The 20,988-nt window shown below is 40.5% G+C and overlaps 1 protein-coding gene across 3 annotated transcripts in view; it reads left to right on the top strand.

Moving 5' to 3' along the window:
- The window catches only part of Foxo (forkhead box, sub-group O), a 276,490-nt gene that overhangs the window by 166,059 nt on the left and 89,443 nt on the right, over window positions 1-20,988 (top strand). For all 3 annotated transcript variants that reach the window (XM_076316421.1, XM_076316423.1, XM_076316422.1), the window contains exons 2-3: window positions 18,913-19,037; window positions 20,032-20,226. In XM_076316421.1, the coding sequence (XP_076172536.1) occupies window positions 18,913-19,037; window positions 20,032-20,226 (320 nt within the window). The remainder of the gene's footprint in view (window positions 1-18,912; window positions 19,038-20,031; window positions 20,227-20,988) is intronic.

The raw sequence follows: 20,988 nt of genomic DNA, 5'->3' as shown, positions 1-20,988 counted from the left end.
TTCATTTTTTTTTCTCCACGGTGAATTAGCCCTGTTCTCGGAACGATCGGTACGGGACCGGGCCGAGAGACTCGCGAACAGGCGGATGGTAGGTAACCGTTGGTAAGATTCGGGCCAGGCGTCGCGACGCCGCGTGGGCGTCAAGGGTATCCATCATGGGTTTGCGTGAATTACCACCGCTCCCGAGCTAACCTAAGGAGCAACATTGGGGGAAGCTGGCGGTAAACTGGAAGAAGGATGTCCGAAGTGGATCTCAGGGTCGCTTCGCAGGCGACGAATCTTCCGCGGTTCCGTTTCCTCCGCTTCTTCGTCCACCGGTGGTCCCCTTCCTTTCCACTTCCTTCCACTTCATCCCGCTTCTTCCCCTGGTAACCGCGTCCTCGACATCTTTTTTCGTGTTTTCATTTACTCGGGCTGCTCCCGAGCTCTGGTGGCTTCAACGCGAGGGTCAACGACTCGCGCGCGATTTCTTCCACGGGAGATGACTCCGATCCTAGGAAATTGCGTCGAAATGCTTCGGTGCTGTGTCGGCTTTAAGTATCGCTCGGTTTTGCGTTCGAGACGCGTGTTTTTCACTGGACGCGCGAATTTGTCTCGGCTTTTGCGAGCACCGTGGGCTTTCACGATAGATGTATCGTACAGAACCCGTAGAGACGATTCCGAATGCGCGTGCTGACATTTCGAAAAGATGATCGACGGTAGATTCGACGATTGGTCTTTGAACGAGCCACGCGACGAATTTCGTTTCGGTGGACTCTCGAAATTGGAGAAGGTTAATATCGTTGTTATCAGTTGCCGAACACTCCGCCTGTTCAGTGTTTTTAATACGTGCCGGCAGACGATTCGTAAAATTCCAAGAGCGAAGAATTCCGACCGCTCTTCGAATACTTATCTCTTTCCACGTGAATAATTAATTTCATATTTCTATTTTGAAATCTTACGGCGCGCGTTATCGGTGGCTCACATTTCATTAGCGCGTTAATTGTAAAAGAAATTGGCTTCGACTTCGGAAAGAATCGATGGTTATTTTAACAGGAAGTGCCGCGCCATTGGCAATTTCGACGATTCGATTAAACGTATATTAGCATCGTTTTACTTCCAGAATAACGCTCGGTTGCAGCGTAGATTCTTTGGGTATTATTACACCCCGGTGAAACGTAAAGGTTATGTATTTATTTAATAGTCTCAAATTCGGAATAAAGAAGTAATACGCTCGAACGTCAATTGGCGTTTGGGTGGAATAAAACGAGAAATAATCGCGAAGAAGGGTAGAGTCGTGTACCTACGATTTCAACCGATTTAATTGAATTTCTATTCGTTACTCGTAAACCAATATCTTCCTGCGAAGAAATGATACATCGTTCTCGATTTAGATACCTCTTCGATACGAAAATATTTTCCAATTCATTTTCCGACGATCGAATCTTTCGGAATTTTTTATCGCGCGCTCGTTTCCTCATTGTTTGTCGTTTCTTGGGCGATTTCAAGGGGAAAGAGGAGAAAAATTTACAACGGTTAAACACGTATCTTGAAGTTTGCACCGTTGCACCAGCGACCGCTACGAAAGAAATTTTTCACCGACAAATTGCCAGATATACGAATACGTAAATTCGAAATAGAAGGCGAAGATGATTTTCATGGGAATAATTCGTAATTTTATCCAGGGTCGGTCACTTCGAGACCACGGACAGTGACGAATAATGGATATTCCGTTGGTGATGGAGAGGAAGGTGGGGAGAAGTGGATGGAGGTCTCCGCGATAAATTCGAGCTATATTTTTCACGGTGGAACCATCGCGCTTCCACGTCCTCATAACCGGCACAAATTGCACAAAAATACTACCACGTATAAATTGTGAGGAAATCGGCGCACGCCGACAGTCAGGAACTCCCGGATCTAATTTGAGCGAAAGCCTTTTCCACTTCTGACCGTATCCTCTCCCCTGTATCGTATACAGGCGACAAAAACGTCTCCGTATTCATTTTTTAAAAATGTCCACCGTCCGGCTCTGTATATCGTTCAATAGACATCGACGGAATTCGTCGCTTAGTTCTCGTTGCTCGATTCTTGTCATTTTTCGGAGGATCGATGTTCGTCCTTTTGGTTCAGAGACCGTCAACGGGCACAACTTTAATTTATTAACAACCTGAGATTATTCCAAATGCTGTATTTATGTCACGTTTAAATATTACATTAATATTGTGAACAGTGATAGTTATAATTATCCGAATTTCGTAGCAAGTCGTTTTCATTATTCAGAAGACGAAGATATTATACACGATGACCGAAATAGGCAGCACAGTTCAACGAAAGGTTGTTTCTCGCAAAAAAACTCACCGAAAAAGCTTAAATATAATTCGCTGTTTCGAGCGACTGTTTTCGAAAGAATTCAGCCGGAAAGTGCGCGGACTGCGCGCTTGATTAAGTTCCGAGTTTGCGAATTTTTACGCGGCTCCATCGTTTTTGTGCTTAAAGTCCTCGATTATTTCACGGAAGATAATTTTCCGAATTAAACATGGTATATTGTACAAAGTGTACGAAAAATATTTCAGAGGCTTGTACATTTTGTACTTGTATTTCGACGAAATGTCTCAAAAGAGGCAGAACTCGTGAAAAAAAAGATCGCAAGAAAAGATTTCAAATTTTGTTGTTTCGAGAGTCTCGCGTTACGCGGAAAATAAAAGTTTCGATATTTTTCGTTTCTTTTTTTATGAGAGTATTATCGATAGATTTGGAGAGGTTTTCTAGCTGAAAACGAGGTAAAACGCAGCATCGTTTAAATCATTTTAATTGTACGTTTTTTGAATCGTGTTCGAAATACTTTCAACCGCGGATGATTAAAAGTGTTCCGAATAAGGTCGTGTTTCAACTTATTTTCACCGTGATAATTTTACCGATTCGTTGATAATACTCTCGGTAAAGGTTCACCGACAAATATAAACATTTTAATTTTAATTAATGGACGAAATTCGATGTTACGTATCGCACTTGTATGGAAACAAGTCGCTGCCGGTTCGTTCGCGTTGAATGAACGTAAACGGTGGATGGGAGTCTATCGATCGAATGCTTCGACACTGTAAAAATGTTCACTCGAAAACGGGAGTTACCGTACTCTGTTAACGTTGTACAAACCAGAGGTTACACCAGAGGTTCGAATCGTCGATCCAACGCGCAAAGGGTGTTCGTCCGCTTCGTTTTTCTGTTCGTCGACTTTATTAACGCGACTCTCGAGTTACAAAGGCGGGCGTAAAACTCGCGACAATCCAGGATGGCTCCGTGCTTGCCAATCGAGAAATTACCACTAGCCGGGAAAGTCTGAAAAGAAGAGGAGGATGGGGGAAGCACGAGGAGCTTCGATCAATTATCCGCACCTTGTCACGATAAACTTTCGAATGTTCTTTCTGGATATCGGACAGCCCTTTTCTATTTGCCGATATTTCAGCCACGATAAAGAGACCGGAGCAAGGTCTAGACTGGTCGAGTCGATAAAGGAATCTATTACCGCAGAGGGGGCTACGAGAACGCGAACCACCGAATTTTTCAGCTTTCGCGAGATTACAACCCACAGTCTTTCTTTGTCTGTCGAGAAAACCATTTCCGTGGGTCCGATTAAGTCACGGTGGGAATTTTTACCGAAATTTTTTTTCGAAGCACGTTAATGTTCGTCGATATTGTTTAGGCGATACTCGTTCGCGTAGTTCGATTTTTATTGTAGCATCAAGGAGGAGCAGGGGCAGGAATGTTCGAGTTTGAATTCGTGGAACGGTGGTATCAATTGCGTCGATATCGCTTGTTATCAAGGGTTGACGGAGATTTTTTGTTTATTTCTCCGTGAAAATATACGTTATTTTTAAAATAGATTTAGGAATACCTCGCACGCTGGAAGACTATTTTCGTATAAATGTTTCATCGAACGATCCCTTCAAACGATACGTCCTTTTTTTGATATTATTAAGAATAAGTAAGATAGAAAGCAAATTCGACACGTGAATAAAAATAACGAACCGAAGACAGTCGGGACTGCATAGACGGTTCGCAAATTTTCAAATTCAATTTTTTCGAAAACGAAGCGAATGTTATTTAATTCTTTTAAGGGACAGATCGCTTGTCTTAACCGTCTCTTGCGTCAATGTATTATCGATCCACGCTCGTAAATTATCGGTAAATAAATACAATTAATGAAACTCTCGAGTAAATTTCCGAACAGGCCCGGGAATATCGCGCAGTTTGTCACGAATGATCGTTCTCGTTTCGAGTTCGACAACCAGGGGACACGGGCCGCCTTTAAGGATAAAAAAAAAAGAAAAAAAAAGAATATGCAAGAAATCGGGAGACACGGATGTTGGAATGCGAATCGGCCGATGAAAGAGCAAGCGAAACGGGATGAACGAAGCCGGGAATATCCTTTCCTCGCTATCCGAAAGTAAGGAAATGGAGAGGAAACTGATTGGAGCTGTTAACGTAAATACGCGAATCGACGTACGCGATCGGAAATCGGGATTAGCGAATTGGCTCACTGTTTCTTCCTTATATCCACTTCTGCCGCTCTTTCTGTTATTCCCTCTCCTTCGTTTCCTCTCTCTCTCTCTGGCTTCTTGGTTCTCCGTACCGCTTCTGTCCTGCTCGAGACCGTTCTTGCTCTTCGTTTCCCTGTTTCTCCGTCTTTCTTGTTTCTCTTTCCACGTTTCGAGCTCCCCTCAGTCACCGTTGCCAGTTCACCACCGTCTGAATGGAACGTTCGATCTTGCATTTGGCTGCCGAACTGGATTTCTGATTTGAGTGGTTGCAATCGGGCGGAATCCGCTCTCGTACAGCTTGCGAGACTCGAAGCGAATTAACCGAATCTCCTTGTCGCAGAATTACGCGGTGGTGACCGTTGTACGCCTGCCGCTGCGCTTTGTTCGCGATATCTCTTGGCGTTTGCCCCAGCCTCGGGAAGATTCTCTTCTTTCTCATCGAGCTGCTCGCCAGGGAGCTCTAGTTTCGCGAATTTTAAGAGCTCCAGTTTGCAGTTTGACCACCGATTGCTCGCGTGTTTCGCGATTCTACCTACGAAGTGGACACGAAGGATTTGTAGTATTTCTGAAATCTTGTTTTCGGTCAAGTCGGATTTGAAACGACTCTTCCGTTTATTACTTAAAAAAAAAAAAAGAAAAAGAAAAGGCGAGTGGTAAACCGATCGAGGCACTTTGTAAAATTCGTGGATTCTAAAGGAGCGAGGGCTCAGATTCTTGCAATTGAAATTATTCGATAGCAGTTTTGCTAGCGTTGAAGCTAACTCGGTTAGGAGTTAGAAAGCACATCGATATACCGAGTATACCGAGTGTACTAATCGTAAATGTGTCAATATACTCTGTATTATATACGGAGTATACAATCGATATCGAGTATACGCTCTGTTAGTATATCGATATATTCTCGAATATAACAACCAAGTTGGTTGCAAGACTGGCAAAATGTTGGGACAATTTTACAAAAATACAATATACGATGTAATGTCTAAAAGGCATCTGCACAGTGATCATTCGTCTTTTAATTGCGTCAATTCATTTTAATTCTTATTCTGTCGTTTATGAGAAATATATCGATATATTATTTGCAATAATTTGTATTAATTCTTATTCTGCGAAAGAACGAACCTTTTCCACTCAAGAATTAGTTCCACAGTTCCACTCAGATTATTCAATAATATATCTAAATTTCAACTATATTGCTTTATATGTATAACCAGTTTTATTGTATCGGATAGCGGGCCACCGATACTCTCATTTTCATTAAAATTTTTCATTTTGCATCGATTGCTGGCGTACCCATACGCACGTGACATTGGATGGGTGTTTTTGTGATCGAGCGCACGTAATGCGAGACTCGCTCGTTGTTACTCTATCTCGCTCGTTGTTACTCTATCTCGCTCGTTCGCTTTCTTCGTCGGACGATATAAACGAGGTTGGGCCTCGGTTTGATATAAAAATTGTTACTCACCCCACTTTTAAGCGACGTGGCGGTCTCGATTTTATTATTCGGAAGCAGAAAATATTCAATACCGTTGAATAAATTGAATCGAATTACAAATTGAAATTAAAATTACCGCGGTAAAAAAGTTACCGACTATTCGCGCAAGATCAATTTGTCACTGAAAGAGCAATTTGAACGTTACGCGCGCGTGAACAAAGTTTGGAAACCTTTCACGCGTATATATATTGCGATTCGGTTATCGAGTAACAAGATTTTGAAACTGGCGCTAGTTTTCAAAGTTTAAACCTTGCGCGAATTAGAATCCGAATACGGTATAATTTTCGAAGCTAGTCCAACCGATAAGTGTTTTCGAATACACGAGTTACCGCGGTCGTCGCTCTTCCAATTATTAATTTAATTTGTAGCTATTAATGCACGCATCGGTAAAAATTAATCGTGCAGACGTACACATCTGATTTTTGGATTCCACTTTCGGGAATTAAATTAAATGTGCCGATTCGATGATTTATACCATGTCGGTCCCATCAATCATTCCATCCGTAATAACTTGTAACATATTGAAATACGAATGAAAAAATTACGCATACGTAGCTCCTTTTTTTTTCAACACCACGACTACGTATTTTTCCGACAATTGAATCCTTCTTCTGTTTCTAAAATCGTAAGAACGCGTGTTAGCACTTTAAGTAAGAACATTGAAGTAAAATGACTTGTTAAAATTATAGTGTGAAATTATCCCGCTGGAAAATATTCGGCACTTTAATCATTTTCACCGATCCGAAGTATTTTCATTAATGATCCAAGATTAAGAACACGAGCACATTTGGTAAGAATTGGACCCTTGAACCGGTGTTTTCCTAGAAAAGGGAGATACGTTTCACTATCCAAGTGTAGCGCGGAAAACAATTGTTAATATAAATAACGACTGTAGCGGTACATTTTGTTTGAATTTATATCAAAATCTTGTAACATGGTTTTCTTTTTCTTTTTTTTTTTGTAACTAGAAGCAATGTAACTTAATGCGCAATTTTTGTCTCGAACGTAATATCTATTCCTTCGATGTTGCGATTCACAACAGGTCCCCTGTAATGACTTAATTTCCATTTGGGCTTGAAATTTACGCAGAAAAGACTAGTTTCCATCGAAATACAGAGCTCGACTAACCGAAGGTTAAGATTCTAACGATAAAATCTTGATCTCTGGAAGCTATCCCTCGAAAGCCCTGGCGATTCGTTTTTCGTTAACGGTGCGAATTATTTAGAGAGATTTTCTCGAGTTGCGACCAGGATGTCCTACCGTTTTACGAGTTGACAGAGTGCTCGCACTCGTAGGTTTTTCACGTGGGTGGACGCGCGCGCACACAGGTACGAGACGGATGCGCGATCGATCGTGCTTCGATCGCCTGGCAAATGCTTTTTACGAAATTGACCTCGTCAATGGAATTGAATTAATGTGTACCGAGATGTTCGTGCAGATTGGTGGGATGGTCTTGTTGGCAGTCTTGGGCGATCGCTTTCCGACCGCTATCTAATTACCTTAGAGCATAAACGTCAGCGGCTCAAAGTGAACTCGAAAACCGTTCTCGTATCGGAGTTCCGATGTCGTTAAAATGCAAGCTGCGACGAACACAGGACTCTTGGAATCGAATCGAAAACGTTGCGTGCAGTGTGAAACCTTCTTTATCCGAGAACTCTGTTACTCGAGTGCCCGTACCGTTCAAACACAGTGCTACTCGATTATTACATAGTATATCCTTGTAGGATATTCCGTTGAAACGTTTCTCCGTAACGATCCAAACGAATTCCGATCGTTCGCTCAATGACAGCATCGAAGGAGAATCGAGTGACGATGACCACGAAAACGAAACAGGAAATGATACGTTTCTTCGAATTTTTGCGGTAAAAACGGTACGAGGGAAATAATGCGAACGATTTACGGCGTTTCGGCGGTGCTGGGGCTCTCTTTTAAGACTTTTTTACTTTAACGCTACAGCGACGAGAAATTAAATATTCGTTAGAATCGGATTGTACTCAAGTGTTGTTTACGATTAATCGTATTTATTGTGGGAATATGGACAAATAAAAATAGAAGTAGAAGTATTAACTTACGCGTTGTATGTGTACGTTATCAAGTATTATACGATAATTGGGCGTAAAGTAGACAAAAACCACCGTTTATTAAAATTTAATGAATTTAATTCGTTATCGCTGTAGCGGTAAAATAAAAAAGGAAGCCCCGAGTAGCACCTTCGTCAGTGTCGAAAAGTTGGAAATTGTTCGTTACATTATTTCCTTTGCATTTATACCGCAAAATATGCAATCAATGTATTTCTAAGCAACGGCGATCAACGCGTTATATTTAAAATAGGAAATAATCCGGAAATTGGATAATACCGGAACATTTGCGACGATATATAATATCGAAAAATGCTACGATCAATGCCATTAAGAACGCCTTTGTCAAGAATCGTTAAAACATTGATGCCGTTTGAAATAAAGATCACGTAGATTACCAAAACCGTTTTGTTCCAAGTGCTTGGATACGGGAAAAATCTCGTGTAATTTAAACGTGATAACAAAATCGTTCCATATTTTAGATAAAATATTATAGTAGAAATATAAATAACAGAAATGAAAAATTAATGTAGGGGCACGATTTTGTAATCTCTTTTAAATTACACGGGATTTTTCCCATATCCAAGTATTGGATGTGAAAATTCTCTGACCCAATTAGTCTCGTCTCTCCATTAGTACGAACAACGAAGGTTCTACTATATTAACAAACAACAAGGGAAATTTTGTTCTCGAGTGAATAACTCTTAATTTTAATTTTATGCGTTTCGTTGCAAATATCCTACTGCGCAATTTTATATTAATTATTAACATTCAAGTATCAATTTCACATTTGAATAAAATTAGACAACGTTCGGTGGCAAGTAAAGATTTGTTCGTTTCAATTATTCGTTGGCGTTTAGGTAGATCACTCCTGTAGTCGTTGATCGAGCGATTTATTCGATAGCAGTTCATTTTGGAGAGAATATTTTACACCATTAGCATTTATCCGTGCGTATACCAATAAATCGAGTGACTGCCATTTCTACCAATAATTCTAATTTCGTTCAGACTTGAAACAGCGCGAAGCAGTTATCTCCCCGAGGATGAGAGCTCTATTTCCCTCCAACAGCTGTGTATTATCCTCGCTGTTATTCTTTCTTCGAATATTTGGCTTCGTAGTTGCGATTTGTGCAAAGTGCGTGATTCTCGAACGATCGCAGACCGCAACTTTAGTGTCCGCTTCCTTTCCGCGGTGCAAAATTTTAGAAGGATGAGGTATATCGTGACAAGACAAAACCCACATCCGCGATAAGAAAAATGAGCCGCCGCTTCCGCTAACTTACTGTTATTAATAAGACACGCTAATTACACATTAATAAGACACGTGTTTGATTACACGATATCGAAATTGGACGATCGAACGGACAGGGAAGTCGTGAAATTTTGCTCTTCGAGCGCAGTTTTGAAGTTTGTTCCTTAAAATTGTGCAACGTTAGAGTTTCGCGAAATCGCTGGAAATAGCGCGATGAATTCGTTAAGAACGTTGAATAAAATGCGAGTCTATTACGGAAGACAAAGTACGGCCGCAACAAACGTCAGAAACACGGCGGGAGGCTTGTAAGAGACACGATTTAAAAATGAATTCGATGACGGTGAATCGATCGCGGCAGGACTCGGTCGGTCGCGCGTGTCTATGCTCACATGCGAATGAAAAATTAAAGCATTCGTGTCAGATTTGACTAACGATCGAGGTTTACTATTCAAATCGATGCTTGTTTTGATCGTTGTCATTGCGAATTCCCTCTGATGAATCGCGCTAAATAGATAAAAGACGTGTACCCGATCAATATTTCACACGAGCGATTTTGACGTGTCCGATGGAAAAAGAAGCAAGTAATTCGCTTGCACGCGCGGCTAAGTCGTAATAATAAAGCAATCGTTCGTAGCAATCGCGAAACGTCGTTGTTGTTCGATGCAAGAATAATTTAATATTAAACATTCCGAGTTGAACGTTTCGTTGCGGGTGAATTGAAACATTGTGTTTAATATTCGTTCTCGAAACACCGTCGCGAAATTGTACAATTTTCTTTCTCGTTCCTCGCGTTAGTCCTAGCATTTCCTACGATTGCGTTATCTCGAACGAGTTCGTGCTTTTCGTTTCGAACTTCTCAAACGGTTGCGATTTCTTACGTCGATCGAGGGGAACATTCTCGACGAGCGACAACTAACGAAATATTCATTTTCGAACTTTGTAAATATCCATTTCGCGTATTGGGTAGAGTTTCAGATATATTTATCGAGTAATTTCAATTCTATTTACTTTATAAAAAATACCAATCTTTAAATATATGTGGCAAGCAATACCCCGGGCCCTTAAAGTATAAATATACAAAGGTCCGTTACGATCGCGTAGACTTCGTCGCGAGCCCGATCTAAGAAAGGAGAAGATAAACGTCAAAATCAAACCAGCGGCGTGCAATTTCGATGAAGAATAGTCCGGTGAAATAAATCGGGGACGGTAACGTTAATGCCGGTGGCTCGGTGTCGTTCGTGGACACTTAATTCTCCGTCTACTTTCACGGTGACCGTTAATCCAGCCCGGATTACGCTACCGCGAGTACTTAAACGAACCGTCTTCGCACTTTCGTCCAAGGAACGACGGACTTTTGAGTTCCCTTATCGCGTTGCCCTGCGAAAGATAGTGGACGTTCCACGGGGGGGACAGCCGGGACAAGTATATGCTCCATAAATTGCGCGTTATACAGTCCATTCGGGAGGAAGATAACCACCTCCGCCTCCGTGGCTCGGCCCGCCATTTTCATCGCGTTCCTTTCGCTGGCATACGAGGCGAGGGCTGTTTCTGCGAACTTTATACGATTTTTGACGAAAGTGCCGGAGTTTATCGGCGGTCAGGAGCGCCGATTGCCGCCGCCAGAATCAACGAGCCACTCCGATGGAACTCGTTTCTCAATGGTCCTGTGTCCTCCACGCTGGCTCATTCCTGCTTCGAAAATCCTCCCGATATGCAAGGGAAGCGTCCACCGTGAAATTACGTCATCGACGCGGGACTGGGTGTCCGTGGTTCGGCGTCGTTTGCCGGCAATCGGGTTTTCACGAACCGAGATCTCGGTCTTACCGAGAGCTACGGGGGACTGTGGGCGTCCGTGATCTTTCGCGCGGTTTCTTTAGACGAAACCGACGCGACGTCTTCGAAACCAACGTACGTTTTTACCTTTTCTTTTCCTTTGACGCTACGTTTACGGATATTTCTTGCGTTAAATTGACGCGTATCGAGAAGAAACAGGTATACCGTACAGAGAATTATAAAATTTAGAAAGCTTCGAAGAAAATGAATTTCGATACATATTTGTCTCGTTGAATGGATAAAAGTCGGTACAAGTGACCGAAGAAACATGTAAACGGTTAAAGTAATTTTCCTCGTCGATAGAAATGCGTCAAAATGACGTGTCCCGTAAACCTAGCGTTAATGTCTTTGTCGCGCGAGTATCGCGCAAATGTACAGCTAGGTGAATATTAAAACAAGGGAAAGAAAAATACGTATTTCTATAAACGATACAGCGTATCTTACGAACTCTACATTTAACGTACTTTATATAAATTTGTATAAACTGTACAACGTGTGTAACCGCGTCTTATACGTTCGCACGAACTGTACGAATAATATAACCGTGAAACGTATTCAGTTCTAGATAACAGTCTTGGAGAACCGATCGTGGTGAACTACTCGATCGCCAACGTTTGTACTGTTCGAGGACATATGTACATAAATTAATTCGTTGTCGAACACGAATAAATCGATAACGATACAGATCGGATAGCGATACGCGTGAACGGGTTTATGATTCGTTTAAGAGCTACGAACGATACAAAATTCCGTAAAATCGATGTTCCTGAATCGTCGCAGTTAACTTCTCGCGATGGGTACACCCGTTACAGACGTTCTTCTCGAATTTTATTTATTTTTATTAACGCTTTTTTAACGAATTGTCCCTGTAATCTAGATTCAACTGGGTGTATCTACGCTCGGTCTAGGCTCCGGTCAAACACGGACGACGCATTCCAATTAATTGACAGCGCGAGTGATTAAGGAGATTGATGTTAACATCATCGGGACGCAACAGATGTGTTGTACAATAGTGACATTGTGTAGAAATGTCTCGAGTGTCTTTAATCTAGCGAGTGAACTTTGCGATAGTTTACCGAGTAATATAATAAGTAACGATGTCTACGACGCACGAGAACGATTCGGAGAAATATGAATGGTCGTTCGATATTATGGAAAACGGATGGTATTGCCAACGTGTATTAGAACAAAAGAGAAAGTAACTCGATATTCAAACAGAGCAAATCGAAATTTCGGACCGCAGTTGAGTCTCGTTTATCGAGCGAATAATAATTTCGAGTCGTTGGAATATTATTGTACGTTAACGTACGCAAGTATCTTAAACAACAGCTTTCTCTGTTTCGGACAGCTTTGAGTTTTATTTCGTTAATGTCAAACTTGAACATTGTTCGAGTAACATTTCGAATAGAATCGTTACTCGTTTATCAGGAATAAATTCGAAGGATTTATTCGTTGTTCGAATAAAATATGCCCAACTTTTGTCTATGTTGTTGTTATTGTTATTCTTGTTAATATTGTTATTATTTTTCTTGCTGTAAGTGAACGCGAGTGTCTACATATATAAAATACACGTGTGTGTGTGTGTGTGTTTGCGCGCAAAGGTGAAGGAAGGTTATATAATATTTACGTTGCACTTTCCTCGTTGCTGCATAATTCAGCGATCGACAATTGTTTTTAGGCGATCGAGCGCGTGGCGAAAGCAAAGAAACGAGAGTCTCTCCTCGATTAAATATAGATATTTCTTACGAGCCGATTCGATTTGTTCGTTATCATTGAATCTCTTGTTACTGTTGTTATTGTTATTGTGCTATCGATCCTTTTGGACGATCATTTATAAGCACGTGATACGTTTAGTAGGTGTTTTGCAATGATCGTAACGAGGAATTGCTTAAAGTGTATCATACTCGATCAAACGTTGATATTCGTTAAATTTGTGAAAATGATAACTTTTGTTACGCCACACGGTGCCTCCGTCGCTGATACAGTAAGAATTCATTGAAAATGAAAAATTCGTGTCACGATGCCTATAGTGTACACACGTATACGTGTGCAATAAACGAAAATTGATCTCTTTCGGCCGATCGTGCGCGTTAAGGGGTCAATATAAACTAAAGAGGAAGTCTATGCAGAATTGGCGTTACAACAGCGAAGTTTACGAACATCGTGTTTGGCCCGTTTGTATAATATAGTGGCGAGTTACGAGCGAACACGATCGTCACTGTCGCTGACCCACATATGGATCAGGACAATTCTGACTCACGAGTCTCTGACCCACATGCGAATAGGTTCTCTCTTGGGAGGCCTTGACCCATATATAGGGCGGGACACCTTTGACTCGAGAGATTTGTGGCCTTCCAGGATGTAGGAGTGGCGACTATTTCTGCGCATGGGCACAGTGAATGTATTATATATGTGTAATACCAAACAAGCCGATAGGCCTTCCGGATGAGTTTATTAATTGTAGGTGCATACGCAATGCCAAGACAGATGGCATTTTTACCTTGCACCTCAACTGTTATTAGTAATTCCTAGTCACGATTCGTCATAGCGGGAGGATCAAGATACAACAACCAATTCTTCGATTCATCCGACGTTACACGTTCGATTGTTATCGAACGAAGATTCCTAATGTCACACTGGGGAATGTTTGTTGTCGAATCGCGCAAGAATACAGACATCCGAGAAACTGTTCAATTGGAATTTTTCGTGCACGATTGAACTTGCGTTTTCATTTCGTTCCACGTAGGTGCGACCTGATTTTCTAAAAAATATATTCTTGTGTTTCGTAGCTTCTCACCAGATGAATCTCGTGTACGGTTTCCAGTATTCGTTCTTATGAACAAAACAAAAAATGCACCAGAATTAATTCTCCATCGAGCCCCTCGTTTCAGGTGCACAAGTAACAACCCCTTAGAAGGAACATTTCGTACGGTTTCGATGCATTTGCAACGAATAAGCGAACGATTGGAAAAGCTTGGAAAACAAGTTGAAAACGTGTCTCGTTCGTTCTTTCTTGTCGCGCAGTATCGAAACGCGAACGACCGGGGTCGATTTAAAAATCAGAATAGCGGCGCCGAAAATGTCTTCACCTTCGTAGCGTACCGTCGATAAAGGCGGGGAAACGATAGGGCTGTAAAGTCCTACTGTGCATCCCGCGCCTGAATGACTGGAATGGCTCGATCGCCATTGTGAACCCTATGAGTCCGTCACGAAGCAAAAGGTAAAAGGAATCGGCGATGCGACGCGATCGTAAAAGCATCCTCATCGATACTCACGATAGCGCCTTGTCGATAAATACTTTAACTCCTTGATGACGGTTGCCAGATCGATATATTCCATACACCGAGGAATACACTCGGTGAAGTTTCATGGACGTGTCTTCGCACAGGAAGTGAGAAACGCTATGCAACGAAGCTGTACAACTTGCAAATTTATTTGCCCGTTAGTTCACTTGAACGTGATTGGTTAGTCGGGGCACGGTCAGGTATACGTCATCGAGTCGTTTCGTAAGCTTTCGTGTTGTTTCGTTCGAATAAATTGTATTCGAGGGAAATATGTATAAAAGATATTAATACGTTCGCAGTCCATGGTCCGTATACGGGTCACAGCACCGTGCCATTGGATATTTCGCTGAGAAGCCAGACCAATGAACGTGTTGATTATTTATGCTATCTTGTATGATTTTCTCCTATCGCTAAATGAATTTACCTCTTTCGCAGACATCGGTTCACTTTCAAAACCAGCTCAGCTGGTTTCAGTATCTGTCCGAGTCTAATGTTTTATTAGTTTGTAATAAATGGAAAAACTTATTAATCGGTACACGGCTTTCTATGTTGCCCCCGCCCCCGGATAAAGCTTAAAATACAAAATAATATGATTTCATAACCATTTTGCTACGACTGGCGACTGGAGTCGTTCTCCACGAGACACCATTTATGTACATACAAAGGGTGTTCGTCGATATTCAATTAAAATAAGTAAATAATTAATTTATTACAAAATTAAATAATTAAAATAATATCTTAAGAACTTGTAAATATGTCGATTTAAAGAAAAGTTTCTTTGTTTAAGAAATCACTGTAGAAGCAATTTTTTCAAGTGTAAGATGTAAACCTAAACGCTGTCTACTTTGTATACTTTTATCATCTTTTTTAGCGAGAGTATTCCAGTAGGGACGTCGTCTTTATCAAACGGGTTAAGGATTAAAACATTTCTTCATGGAACATCATAGAGCAAGAACACCCATAAACGAAGCTCACCCGCAACATTGTATTCTTTGTGAATATCGAATGTACAAGGCGGAAATGGTTACCAAAACTTTGTGCGAATACTGAAAAAATACGTACTAAATATTTACTCAAGTTTTTCGATGATTAATTGACGAAGAACACTGAAAGAAAATCCGAGTTTATCGTCTATTACTACCGATAATTATCTTGAAAAATATCGTACGGTAGTTTTTTGGATGGTGTCACACGTCTTGGATTTGTTTTATACTACAATATATACAATTATACTACAGTTCGTAATACCGAACCATGTTAGAATAGATTGATTACCGAAGGTGCAAACAAATACACCTGCAATTGTACATTAAGAATTAGAGGGTATTGTAAACAAGAAATATCGACGCAAATAGTTGCAAGTCCTGCATGAAAAGAAATTCATATTTCCTACCGTGTATAATAGAATAAAAGAGACCCAATTTAACACGTGTTTGTGAAAGAAGGTGAAACCGTAAATTCAAAACCGTATTTGTCAGCAATTGGTCACATTAAGCACTGCGCTTAAGGCTCGTGCTCGTTAACAGAAGAGAGATTGCTTTTCACCGTGACAACATTTGGGTTGGGAAGTAATTAGCCATTCAGTATGATCTCCTGACTTAGCGCCATGAGATTATCATCTGTTTCGGTCGTTGCAAAATGATAAAAGTTTGCAATTACAAACGAGAAAGTGGCGAACGTGGAATATTTTTAGTTTCTAAACGCGGATTTTAATGCAAATGAAATGGAACTGCTTGTAAAATAGTTAATAGTTTTGGTACATAAATTGTTAGAACATCAAGATGCGCCCCCACCTCCACCCCCTTCCACGCGGATAGAAGTAATAATACGTTTATTGTTTCATTTGTTTTCCAATTTGTAATTTTCAGCAATATTTTAATCGTCGGTATTAATGTTTTCAAAAAAGTCTGGCTTCTATTGCTACGAATTGAAAAATCAGGTAAATGTATTCGATGCACGGTAGACTTTGTTATATTGAATTATGTTCGAAGAAGATCTCTGTGTTAACAAATGATATCGGAAAAAAGGTTAAAAAATAAATGAATAAAATTCTAGTTTATTACAGTATTAATGAAAACCACTTTTAAATCAATTTTGTAAATTCCTTTTAAAATATTCACCACTTATAAAATCAATAAAGTACTTTATTTTCAGCATGCATTAATATCGTTTCCAAATTGTGTTATAAATCATCGGTCCCCTATCTGCAATTCTACGTTATCGTAGTACAATTTTTAATTCGTATATAAATACCAGCATAGGGTTAAAACACTTTTAATTCAACAATTATTAAAAGAGTGAAAGAGTATAGATTATTTAAGTCGTTCTTTTCCAATAAATTATATTTCCGAATTAGCGGCCTTTTAGGTGGCTATGAATATTCCATATAAAATTACAAAATACAATATATTCGCGTTAGTCGAAAATTAAAATATTTATTTTTAGCGAATCCTACTTGCAAAATGGCAAACTTTGCAACACTTTCAATATTACCGATACTGTCTTTTAACGTACTCAAGTTCGCGTAACTTAGAGACTGTAATTCAACGATCGATAATAATTTTGAACGTTTTTAAATGAAGCTTAAATCTTCGCATACTAGTTTTCCAAAACTAACTTAGATACCATCATTTTGGATAGCACAATACGAATCACAGAATCGAATGTACAATTTTTTTTTTGTAAATATATCGCACCTGCTAATTACAAAAATTGGGTCGCAAAACGTTACTCGATATTTCGAATCTTTAACGATGAATTTCCTTCCTTTCGTAAATAAAACGAAGTGTGAAAATTTCTGAACGAGCAGTCTGATAAAAAAGTAAGTGGTTTATTACACTTGGCTCGAAAGGTTCCCGAGTAGTGTTCGAAATTTACGTGGAGTGGTGCGCAGCTTCACTTACGAATTGAAAACCTCGACGCGAGTCGTCGAATAAAAGGTACACTTTCAGGGAGTCCTGCTCGCGGAACGATAGTAGTAGAAGCAGATTCTTGTAATTTTGAAAAGTTCCCGGGGCCACGTACGCTCCTCGCAAATGGGTGTCATCTCGCGTCGCGTGCACGGCACAAAGCATCAATTTTGAAGAAGTAATTTTTATTTGCCGCAGTATCGTGCGCTCTTTACGTAAAAGCCCCTCCCCCCATGGTTCCCATCTCTTCCTATGCATACGCGGAGCTAGCGCTACGGGACGAAGACGAAAGGAAATTGTTATCGCTTCTCGACGGTACTTTCATATTAGGGTAGAAGCTTTGCGAAATTTTTGGGAGGAAGGACCAGCACCGTAGTCGATTCAATTTGCCTAATGAACAAGCTAGGAGAAACCGTTTCTCTCTACGGAACACAATAAAACCCTCTCATGACTCACTCTTCGAATCGATTTTGTACATGGTATAAAACGACTCTGACAATGCAATCGCCCGTGTAGATTTCAGCCGCTCGTGTTACGCACGAACGTAAGACGGTAAAAGAAACTGAAATCGAAATATCGAGATAGCGACGAGACGCGGCGGTGGGAGGAAGGATGTATACACGTGTGCGGGACTTGTAAATTTCAGCGAAATTGAAATTACACAGTTGCAGTAAAAGCGACACGGGAAGAGTTTGAGCGAAATACATATCGTCGCGTAAAATTTTCGAGCGTTCTTCGATATTTACAGAAACAAAGTCTTTTTGTACGCGTATGTAAACTTCTTTCGTTGAAAAATTTACTTCTTCGTATTATGGAGGTATTTTATCATTGAACGATTTATCGAACAACTATTGAAGACAACTGATCGAGGTTTTTGTACGGTTGTTTATTCGTGTTTCAGTAAAGTGTAAACAAAATGTCAAGTAATTATCTTCAGTATTATACAAGATAAAACCACATCCATGTTTTAAAATTCCTACCCAACTGGCGACATTGATCGATCAATTCTTATTATCCGAATCAGCTGATTTAGGTATTTTTTTTACATTGACGCGTGTACGGTCATTGTTTTAAGTAAGGTAAATAAAATGAATTAATGTTTTTCGCAACTGTAAAATTCACTTTTCAGCTTTAATTTTGCAATTTTAACGAGCCTTAAAAAGAAGAATATATTACACGTTGATATAATAATTTATGCCAGACGGGGCATAAATAAAACGTTATTATTTCTTCGAATCTATTAGATAAACATCAAGTTTTGTTACCAATAGTAACACGAACAATGGTAATGTAATCGGTACAATCCTCAAGAAGCAAAGTATCGTAAGTTGCTTGTTTCGAGTCTCATCCAACTAGAAATGTTGTTAAGAAATTCCATAAAAATCAATATGTGTCTTCACTAAAGATCGCGCCAAATGAATCGTCCACTTTGATGGTTATGCTAAACGAACTACTCATGATAAACGTATCCGAATTATTGATACGTAGATATGTTCAAAAGATACACGAGCTCGAGATAACCGATACGTTTCTCTAATTTACAGAACTCCATAAGGCACAACTTGTCGTTACATAGCAGATTCATGAGGGTCCAGAACGAAGGCACCGGAAAGAGTTCATGGTGGATGATCAATCGCGACGCGAAACCCGGCAAGTCGTCGCGTAGAAGGTAAGTTGGCAACGGGTGTTACACTGTTTGCCGGATCACTGTTCAAATTTTTATCCCCGGATAACCGATACAAAGACCCTAGAACCGTTCACACTTAATCGGTGCGAGTGACTTCTCCGATGACATACTTAAGCGCAATGGGTGTCTACCGAGTTGCAGGATGGTCCGGACCAGATCTTCGCAACGCGAGAGACAGAGAATTTGAAACTTGATCTCAACACACCGGTCCGAGGGAGTAACGCGCAGTGATAGCAAATGGTGTATTGTTAACATTTGATCGATTCTCATTGTCAGAATCTTATTGATCGGATTAAAATAGAATTATAGCGCTACGTTAAAAAAAATATACAAATTTTACTTTCGTGCTTCGAACACTCGCTAGAGAGCTAAGTCATCATTGATTATTTCCATGCCGGCAATTTTCGAAATCAGCGAGGATCTGCCTGAAACTCCACAAACATCGTTCTATTTCGGTACGATTTCGCGAGATTATTACCGTATTCGATAGACGAGGTTTTCCCAATAAGAACCAATCCAAACGCAACCTCGTTCCAACTATTCTCAATGATACGTCATTCGAATCATTTTTCAAAAACTTCCAAAACGTTCGACTTAAAACAATACGAACTACGTCGTGTTTCTACTCATTTTTTGCCTACAGAATCTCATCTATCCAATGACGTTACTCTCGTACGTACACCTGTATTGAAAAATGTTTAAAAATGAATTTTCCTCAGCGAACGACACAGGTGATTCGAGACTCGCCTGAGCGATTCGTTGCTCTGTGTCGTTCAATGTTTTGCGTATCCCATTCGCTCTTATTCTCCGTACCCTCGAGCTCAGCTCCCGAATAAAAAGAATCGATCGTGAAAATCACTACCCTCCCCGTTAAGCGAAAAGAAGCGGTTAGTATTCGGTATCAGTTATCCGGGGAACAGTGTACACTCGTAAAAATTCGTTACTGGATTCGCCACGGATTCTGTCCGTTCCATAGGGCAATGACCATGGAGCCAAGCAAATTGGACAGACGACGCTGCCGCGTGCGAAAGAAGATCGAGACGCTAAGAAACGGCGGGCTGCAAACTGACGCGATACCCAGTCCCAGTAACAGCGTCAACGAGGGTCTCGATCTCTTCCCGGACAGCCCTCTTCAACCCGGAAGCGGATTCCAACTTTCCCCTGACTTTCGGTATGTCTCCGCTTTGACACGCTGCCCGCTGATTGAATTGGATTTCTAATATTCTCGTTCTAGCGTTCGTGATCAAACGTTCTGCGTTCAATTCCGTGTCTGCTTTGTTTTTAACCACTTGGCTGAGAATTTTTGTAATCCGTGATTGCGTCGACCGCACAGTAGATTCGAACAAGTCTACCGATCACGCGAGAGCATTGCTTTTTCATATCGGCGAGTCTCTGATACAGCGAAATATTTACGAAGGGTGTTCGAGAAGTTCACGGTTTCTCAAACAGAATTTGACACGGTTTCTCTGTACATTCGACCGTTTAGTGAAAATAAATTAATTTCTGAAACGACCCGTCTGTCGGTCTTTCTTTGACAAACGATAGAAACGAAACCGTGAGCGGTAAGGATGAAAATTGTTGTTTCATCGCAACCATGCACTGGTAAATTCGAATTGAGTTTTCAAATTGACGAAATTGAAAAGTGGGTTTCGATTGATACCGCACGCCCTGTATTCGTCTCGTATAGCATAAATTCTTGACGGTGGGAATATTTTCATCGAACAAAGTAACGTTACAGCGCGATGAAAATTTTTCAGATCTCGACGAATAGAATTGTAGAGGGAGTATAATGACGTTGCAGTATCACCAATACGTTAACGTTAAGGGAGTTTAGGTTGAAAAATAAGAAGAGATAAAAGTAAAGAATAATTTTTTTCCTACACAAAGCCGCAAATTTTTCAAACACCTAAATGCTACTACAAATGATATGTAA

Source organism: Ptiloglossa arizonensis, chromosome 7 (genome assembly GCF_051014685.1).
Source record: "Ptiloglossa arizonensis isolate GNS036 chromosome 7, iyPtiAriz1_principal, whole genome shotgun sequence".
Taxonomy (NCBI): domain Eukaryota; kingdom Metazoa; phylum Arthropoda; class Insecta; order Hymenoptera; family Colletidae; genus Ptiloglossa; species Ptiloglossa arizonensis.
Note: the sequence above shows the minus strand (reverse complement) of the source record. Positions and strands in the feature narration are given on the sequence as shown.